Here is a 9,323-nt window from a genome sequence, read left to right as displayed (position 1 = left end):
AGTATGAAAATTGTCAAACCTATTTTTTATAGTAAATTTTAAATATTTAAAAATTATTTATTTTATATTTTTAAATTAAATATTAATTTTGATCTCTTTTTAATAAATTAAGTAAATATATATAAATATGTATTTTTTTTTCTTTTTATTCAAACACTTTTTCTTTTCATTCAAATATACTCGCACCCTCCCTCACACACACTAACCTAGCCAAGTCCACCACGGGTCCACGGTTAAGATTTGAACCTGGTGTGATTTAGATTAATTCTTGTTATAAAGGTGTGTTAGTTATTGGGTTTTTTAGTATTTTGTGGGTGAAAATTTTGTTCTAATTGGCCTTTTTGTTTGATTATTGAGTGAAAAAGGAATGTTGTAGTAATTTTTTTTTTGTAGAATATATCTAATCTATTAAAATTTTTATGCATGATATCATAAATAAAAATTTTTACGCATGAAGAGGCTTTTTTTAGGACAACTAATGAGTCAAAAATATAGAAAACAAAAATAAATGAATATATTAGGGTGATTTCAGAATAAAAAAATAATAATAAATAAGTGTTTAAGATTATATAGAGTTTAGAATTTAGAATTTACGATTCAAAATTTAAGATTTTGAATTTGTTGAGTTAAGAAATTAACTGAATTACTTAGTGATGACAAACATTATTTTTGGGCAAAATAAATAATTAGTGTTGAGTGCTAATAATTATATGTTGCTAATTATTTATCAATTGTTGTAGGCCAAAATTCAATCAAGCAGCCCAAATTGAAATGAAAATAAAAACATCAAGGCTAATGAGTTGGTTAATCAAGTGGAGCCCAAAAGAAACAAAGAAAGGAACTAACGGGCCAAGCAAATCAAACCCGATCCAAGCCCGTGTCCATCAATCCAAGTTGATCCCACCAAGCTTCTCATACAAGATTGAAGTCTTCACTCTCTCTCATTGCTTCCAAAGCAACGTTCCTTTCTTCTCGGTCTCAGTCAAATCACTGAACTCAGAAAAAATAAGAAAGAGAGCTTAGTCCCTAAGCTAGTCATTAAAGAAGAAGGAAAGAGAAGGTTAAGCAAAGAGGGGTAAGGTCTAATTAACCATTTCAAGCCATATAAAGAAAAGATCAGAAGATTAAAGGTAGTCCATTTCCTCATACATGCAACACACTTTCTTCTCTTCATCTTCAACTCTCTGCCACTCCGTTTTTGAGCTATATGGAAAAGAGGATTTCTGTTCTTTACTGCTGTGTATCTACGGTCACAAGTGATTCTTGGGGACCAAGTAGCTTCTCAATGGCTCAGATTCGGTTGACCATTGGAAGACTCTTGTGGTTGCTGCTTTATGGCTTTCGGACAAGGTAGAGAAGTCAGAAGCAAAGTTTCTATTTTGAAGATTACTGGGAAAAAGGTGAACGGCTGGGTTGGTGAAGCTCAAGGCTCAAGAAGTTGACCTAGGAAGGTGAACCCAGCAACATGCAAGGAGATAAAAGAGGCTTGCTATTCATTCAGAAGTCAAGGAGAGATAACCCAGAGTATTGAGGTTTTGTTCTGTGAAGTGCTCTGAAGAAGTTCCTCTACTTGGATAGTGCCTTCTTTCAAAGAAGCATTCCGCCAAAATAAAGAACTGAATTAGAGACATGCAAATCTAGTTTATCACATAGCAAAGAGGCTGTTGATGAAGTCAATCTCCTTCATGTTTGTTACAGATTGTATTTTACTTTTCAATGTTTATCTTTCTGTAATTTCTTGAGTGAAAAGGCATATTGAGAGAGCTCAAGTAAAAGCCATGAGTGAAAAAAGGCTGAGTGAAACACTTGAGAGAAAAGCCTAGAGTTTATTTCAGATTTCTTTAGGTTGATTAAGTGTCTTGTATCTTGTACCTGTTGGGTATCCCTTTCTTAGTTGGGTTAGCACTAAGAGTGAAGAGTTAGGTATTAGTATAGCCAATGTCAAGTTAGGTTAGAACTTGAGAGTGAAATTGGTGTATGTAATACTTTTAACTATAGTGGAAATTCCTCCATTGTTATGGAGGAGACTGGACGTAGTTTGCATAGCACAAGGCAACCAAACCAGGATATATGCTGGTGTTAGCTTTTCTTCTCTCTGCTGTGTTCTATTTTCTGATATTCATGAGACAAAAATAAATTGTCTCATAAATTTTCGCTACTGAGTTCAAACAGAATCAGAATTGAAAGTTTGTTTTAAAGGGTCATTTCAGTAACATAAAAGAAAGGCATAGATTCAACCCCCCTTCTCTAAGCCTACCACAACCTTCAATTGGTATCAGGAGCTAAGGTCTCAAGAATCAAGCTTAACCGCTTGGAGCAAAGATCCAATGGTGAACAACTTGGGCACAACCATAGTTGCCTACACCCTCACTGAAGGCCAGTCAAACAATCGGCCACCTTTCTTCAACGGGAAGAACTATTCCTACTGGAAAGAAAGAATAAGGATCTTCATCCAATCCATTGACTACAACATATGGAAGATTGTTGTGAGTGGTCCCAAGATCCCAACAAAAACAAGTACTGATGGAGTGGTGACTACAAAAGAAGAAGCTGAATGGAATGAAGATGATAAGAAGAAGATAGAGCTGAATGCTAAAGCAATCAACCTTCTTCACTGTGCTATCAGCTTTGAAGAGTACCGGCAGGTGTCTAGATGCAAGAAAGCCAAAGAAATCTGGGAAAAACTCTAGGTTACACACGAATGCACTAAAAAAGTCAAAGAAACGAGGATCGATATGCTGCGAAAAGAGTATGAGATGTTCAACATGAAGGATGGAGAAAGCATTGATGAAGCGTTTGAGATATTCTCAATCATAATCAACAACCTTGATGCTATGGGTACAAACTACTTAGAACAAACCCTAGTGAGAAAACTCCTTAGAAGCCTCACAAAAGAATGGGAAACCACTGCCACTGTTCTAACCGAAAACAATAACCTAAGCCCCATAACATATGATGAGCTGAGAGAAAAACTCCTTGCATATGAAACCACACACAAAAAATCGGACTCAAAGAAAAAGGGAATAGCCCTCAAGTCAAAAATAGGACCAAAATAGAGTGAGTCCAGTGATGGTATTTCAGATGATGAGCTTTTGTTTTTTGCTAGGAGATTTAGAAGGATGATGAAGAACAAAGGCAAATACAAGGGTTCAAGCTTAAAGGAACAAAAGATCGACTTGAGCAAGGTGACGTGTCATCATTGTAAGGAGGCTGGACATTTCAAGCTAAACTGTCCAAAGCTCAAAAAGGAGGATAAAGGCAAGAAAGAAAGGAAAAGAGTGCTCATGGCAGCTTGGGAGATATTGAGAACGACTCAAATGAAGAAGAAGAATCTGAAGGTGAAGATAAAGACTGCTTCATGACTGGAAACAACAATCTTGATGAGGTAAACTATTATGATTTGACCATTGATGATTTACATGCTATTATTGATGATCTCACTTTAAATACCTCAAAACTACTTGACAAGTACAATGAATGCAGATCTGAAAGAGATGTGTTGAGAGCTGAAAATGAGGTTTTAAAAGAAAAAGTGAAGGAAACTGAATGTGCTTTGGACATTATTGAAGAAAACAGATTTTTAAAATATGAACTTGAAAAATTGAAAGGAAAGCACATTGTGGATCCTTCTCATGAGTTAATTACTGAAAATGAAAGATTAAATGATATGATTAAAAGGCTGAATGGTGACTTAGCAAAATTTGCTCAAAGTTCTAGTAACTTGGACAAATTACTTGCAAGTCAAAGACCATTATTTGAAAAATCTGGTTTAAGATATATAGCCAAGGAAGATGCAGTTTTTAATGATTCCTTTATAAGATTTGTGGCTTCTTCATCAAATAGTAAATCCACACCAATCAAATATGGTATTGGATATGTTTTAACATTTGAAGAAAAATTTGATGAAGTATACACAAGTGAAACTGAACCTTCACCAAGAACCGAACCTAGTTCAAATAGGCCAGGTTTGGGATACTCAAAAAATAAGGTAGCTTTCAAGAAACCACCGTTTTACAACAAAACCTCATTTTCGAAAAATTCAAAGTTTTTCAAAAATTCTGGTGAAAATGCTTTTGCAAAGAGGAATAATTATAACAAAAATCAGTTTGTCAAAAGAAATGCACATCTTCCAAAAACTAGAAAATTTCAATCATTTAATCATTTCCAGCATGGTAGCTCATCTAAACATCAGCAACATGTATCAGAAAATCATTGTTTTAATTGCAAAAAATTTGGTCATTCATATGCACAATGTTTCATTGAAAAGAGAGTTATGGGAAACCAAATTTATAATGTTGTTTGTGATTTCAATACACTTGGAACCAAGATGGATTAACTTCAAAGGATCCAAATTAATTTGGATACCTAAGGCTACTTGAAACTCTTCATGCAAATTTGCCTAGCATCCAAGAACAAAAAGGACATATGGTACATGGATAGTGGATGCTCAAGGCACATGACTGGAAGGTCAACTTATTTCATCAAACTAAACAAGTATGATGGAGGTTTTGTGACTTTTGGAGATGATGGTAAAGGTAAAATTATTGCTGTTAGAAAAGTAGGTAATGAACAATTAACTTTCATTGATGATGTACTTTTGGTATGTGGCTTGAAGCACAATCTTTTGAGTATAAGTCAGCTGTGTGATTTAGGATATTTAGTAACTTTCAATAGACTTGAATGCTGTGTTGTTAATGAGAAGACAAATGAAGTGCTTTTTGTTGCCAAGCATTTTAATAATATGTATGGACTTACTCTTGATGAACTAAAAGATCAAAATGTAGCTTGTTTTCACTCTAAAGTATCTGAAAAGTGGTTATGGCACAAGAGATTGGGCCATGCAAGTATGTTTCAAATAAACAAACTTGTAAAGAAAGAATTAGTAAGAGGTCTTTCTTTGATAAAATTTGACAAAGACATCACTTGTGATACTTGCCAAATGGGAAAACAAACAAAAAGTTCTTTTAAACCAAAGGAAGACATCTCTACTAAAAGACCACTTGAGTTGCTACACATTGATTTATTTGGTCCAACAAGAACTCAAAGCCTAGGAGGTAAACATTATGGTTTAGTGATTGTGGATGACTATAGTAGGTTTGGTTGGGTTTTATTTCTTGCACACAAAAATGAAGCTTTTTCGGCCTTTGAACCTTTTTGCAAGAAAATTCAAAATGAAAAGGATTTAAAAATCTCTTCTATAAGAAGTGATCATGGAACTGAATTTAAAAATAATTTATTTGAATCCTTTTGTGAGAAACTTGGAATATCTCACAACTTCTCTTGTCCAAGAACACCACAACAAAATGGTGTGGTGGAAAGAAGAAATAGAAGCATACAAGAGATGACAAGAGCTATGCTTTGTGAGAGTAATGTTCCAAAATTCCTTTGGGCTGAAGCGGTTAACACGGCTTGCCATATTTTGAATAGAACAATCATAAGGAAATTTTTGAAGAAAACCCCTTATGAACTTTGGAAAGGTTACCCACCAAACTTAGACTACTTGCACATCTTTGGATGCAAATGTTTTGTTTTAAATAACAAGGATAATTTGGGTAAATTTGATCCAAAGGCGTATGAGTGTTTGTTTGTAGGATATTTCACAACTAGTAAAGCATATAGGGTTTATAATCAAGATGCTAGGATTATTGAGGAGTCCATACATGTTACATTTTGTGATACTAATTTGGTGCAAAGCATTTTGGAAGATTGTGATGCTGGAAATCAAGCTCAAAAGGAAGATGAAACTGCTCAAAATCATGAAAAAGAACATTCTGGTCAAGCTGAACCAGAAACTGCAACTGCTAAAAATTCAAGAGACAATTCCATTATGTCCCATGAATCTGAAGGAGATCCTAGAAACAGCAACACCCAGAATCTCTTGGTGACTGAATCTACCTCCAAGTCCACCAAACCTCGTGAATGGATATTATTGAAGAATTATCCTGAGAAATTTGTCATTGGGGACGTCTCTCATGGGGTTAGAACTCGGTCTTCAACAAGAAAAGAGAATGAAGGAACGAACATTGCCCTTCTCTCTCAAATGGAGCCTCAAAATATTAAGGAAGCCCTTAGTGACCCTTCTTAGGTAAAGGCAATGGAAGATGAGCTCCAAGAGTTTGAGAAGAACCAAGTTTGGACTTTGGTTCCTAGGCCAAGTGGAAAGAAAGTGACAGGCACCAAATGGATATTTCGGAACAAGTTAGGAGAAGATGGTAGCATTGCAAGAAACAAGGCAAGGCTAGTGGCACAAGGATATGACCAAGAAGAAGGAATATACTTTGATAAATCCTTTGCCCCTGTTGCCCGAATGGAAGCCATAAGACTTCTCTTAGCCTATGCTGCATTTTGTGATTTTAAATTATATCAAATGGATGTTAAATGTGCATTTTTGAATGGTGTGATAGATAGAGAAGTGTATGTGGAGCAGCCTCCTGGTTTTGAAAATAAAGAGCATTCTAATCATATTTTTAAATTATCTAAAGCTCTCTATGGTTTAAGACAAGCTCTTAGAGCTTGGTATGAGAGACTTAGCTCTTTTCTTTTGAAAAATAGTTTTCAAAGAGGCACCACAGACACAACTCTATTTATCAAGAATTCTAATGATTCTTTCATTCTAGTCCAAATATATGTTGATGACATTATTTTTGGATCAGCCAATGAATTCCTTTGTTCTGAATTTGGAAAACTCATGACAAGTGAATTTGACATGAGTATGATGGGTGAACTTAATTTTTTCCTTGGACTACAAATTAAACAAACTGAAAATGGTATTTTCATTCATCAAGAGAAGTATGCCAAGGAATTAGTTAAGAAATTTGGTATGGAAAATGCCAAACCCATGGGAACTCCCATGCATCCTAATTCAAAATTAGATAAGGGAGAAACTGAGAAAGATGTTGATGAGACTAGGTATAGAGGAATGATTGGTTCTCTTATGTACTTAACTTCCTCTAGACCCGATATTGTGCAAAGTGTTAGATTGTGTTCTAGGTCCTAATCCAAACCAAAAGAGTCACATCTTTCTGCAGTTAAAAGGATCATTAGATATGTTCATGGCACATCCAATTTTGGTGTTTGGTATCCTAAGATTGATGATTTTTCTGCAGTTGGTTATTGTGATGTAGATTTTGCTGGTGATAGAGTTGATAGAAGGAGCACTTCAGGCTTATGTTGCTTCCTTGTAAAGTCCTTAAATGTTTGGTCAAGTAAGAAACAGCCGACAGTGGCTCTATCCACTGCTAAAGCTGAGTATATAGCTGCTTCTTCATGTTGTTCTCAGCTTTTATGGTTAAAAACACAGCTTGCCGATTACAAATTAAATGCTGAAAACATTTCCTTAATGTGTGATAATATGAGTGCCATTAATATTTCTAAAAATCCAGTTTTGCACTCTAGGACTAAGCATATTGAAGTGAAATTTCACTCAATAAGAGAACATGTTCAAAAAGGGGATATTAGCATTCAATTTGTTAAATCGGAGGAGCAATTAGTAGATATTTTTACAAAACCACTTGCTGAGGACAGATTTTGCTTGCTTAGGACTAGCCTAGGAATTCTGAACTATGATTCATTGTTTAAAAATTAATGATGTGTTTGTTGGAGTTTTTATCTCATAAACAGGCATGAGACAATTTTGGGCATGTGAAGAACTTTCCCTTCAATCAGTGTGTTCTAGGCTTGTTGCAAGTGAAAATTGATCTGGGCCAACCTCAAATATCAGATCTAGAGTGGTCCAATATATTTTCTTAAATCCAACCATCTTTGGGCCCAAATATGAATGTTACAATTTTTGTTTGGTTAATAATTTTTTGTTGGCCTGTGTGTTTAATTTTTTAAAAAAAGGGTTTTCATTTAATGTTTTTTGCTCCAAAAAGATTTTCAGTTTGATTTAATTCTTTTTAATTTTTTTAGTTTTTGAAATTTAAAAATAATTTTTTTAAATCAAATCAAATCTTTCCTTCATGAGGTCATGTCTTTTCAAGTCATTTCAAAAGGTGATGAAGTTGCATGGTTTGAGAAACCTTTTCTTGGGTACGGTTACCAATAATCCTTCTCTTCCCTCCATAACTCCTTCTCAAACCCTTTGGTTTTCTCCACTATCTCTATTACTTCTTTTCTTCTTAAACCAGAAACCACCAAATGAGGAAGAAAACCGTAGCACACAAGCCTCCTCGTGAAAAAGTGTACAAGCTTCCATCAAAGCTTTCCACTCGCTCCCAAGACCGAACCTTCACACCCTCACCATCTCCTCCTACCTCTCCTCCGAGAACTGACCCAATGGCACGGACCAAAACTACAACCAGATTTCCTGCCTCTGCTAAGCCGACGCCTCCTCCAAGGGTGCCTCCTTCAAAACTTGGCTCCTCAAAACCAAGCTCATCCAAAGGCAAACGTCCGGTAGCCGAGGAACTAGTTTCCGAGCCTACTCAGCCAAAGTCTAGGTTTGTTCCTTTGCGTTCACAAAGAGGTAACCCTCGTCTCCCTCTCAAATAAGTTAGAGAACCAGACATTGATCCTTTTGCTCACAAATCACACTTCATGACATCTCACTCCAACTATAACCCCCATCGTTTCAAATCTGCCATAAACCACGATTTTTATGAAGGAGTTATTCAGTATCGTACTCTGTGTCCCTCTTTTCTTGCAGATTTACCTACTTTGAAAAAGAAAGGTTTTCCTTTTATTGAAAATCTAGAATTTTTAGACTGGAATCGCTTTTTCAAAATCAAAAAACCTGTGTATCCTCTGTTGGTTATAGAGTTTTATGCAAATATGACTTATCATGAAGGAAGTGTGCATTCTTATGTTAAGGGCAGAGACATTATTTTAAATAATGAAACAATCACTGATTCTTTGAAGTACACTGATGTTGGACCGTGTGCTTATACGTCTGTAAAGTGGGATGAAGGAGTTGGTATCTTGGTGCACAAAATTACAATCACACTTTTGCAACTCCGCACAACTAACCAGCAAGTGCACTGGGTCGTCCAAGTAATACCTTACGTGAGTAAGGGTCGATCCCACGGAGGTTGTCGGCTTGAAGCAAGCTATGGTTATCTTGTAACTCTTAGTCAGGATATCAATAATTCTCAAATTTAATTGTAAAAAGTAAAAGAACATGAAATAAATACTTGTTATGCAGTAATGAAGAACAGGTTGAGGCTTTGGAGATGCTTTGTCTTCTGAATCTCTGCTTTCCTACTATCTTCTTCTTCATGCACGCAAGGCTCCTTCCATGGAAAGCTTTAAGTTGGGCATCACCGTTGTCAATGGCTACTTCCCCACGCCACTGTCGCGTAAACCTTGTAAAAGTGACTCTCCTG

At 35.7% G+C, this 9,323-nt stretch overlaps 1 protein-coding gene across 1 annotated transcript; it reads left to right on the top strand.

The window, feature by feature from the left end:
- Window positions 8,140-8,493, top strand: LOC110269408 (extensin-like). Its single transcript, XM_021117215.1, has one exon. It carries the CDS (start codon window positions 8,140-8,142, stop codon window positions 8,491-8,493), a length of 354 nt encoding a protein of 117 aa, XP_020972874.1.

Source organism: Arachis ipaensis, chromosome B03 (assembly GCF_000816755.2).
Source record: "Arachis ipaensis cultivar K30076 chromosome B03, Araip1.1, whole genome shotgun sequence".
Classification (NCBI taxonomy): Eukaryota; Viridiplantae; Streptophyta; class Magnoliopsida; order Fabales; family Fabaceae; genus Arachis; species Arachis ipaensis.
The sequence above is the reverse complement of the archived record's forward strand: the minus strand, read 5'-3'. Positions and strand labels throughout refer to the sequence as shown.

Bases quoted from the DNA above. Each gene is read 5' to 3' on its own strand.
- LOC110269408 (XM_021117215.1), top strand. From the start codon at position 8,140: ATGAGGAAGAAAACCGTAGCACACAAGCCTCCTCGTGAAAAAGTGTAC.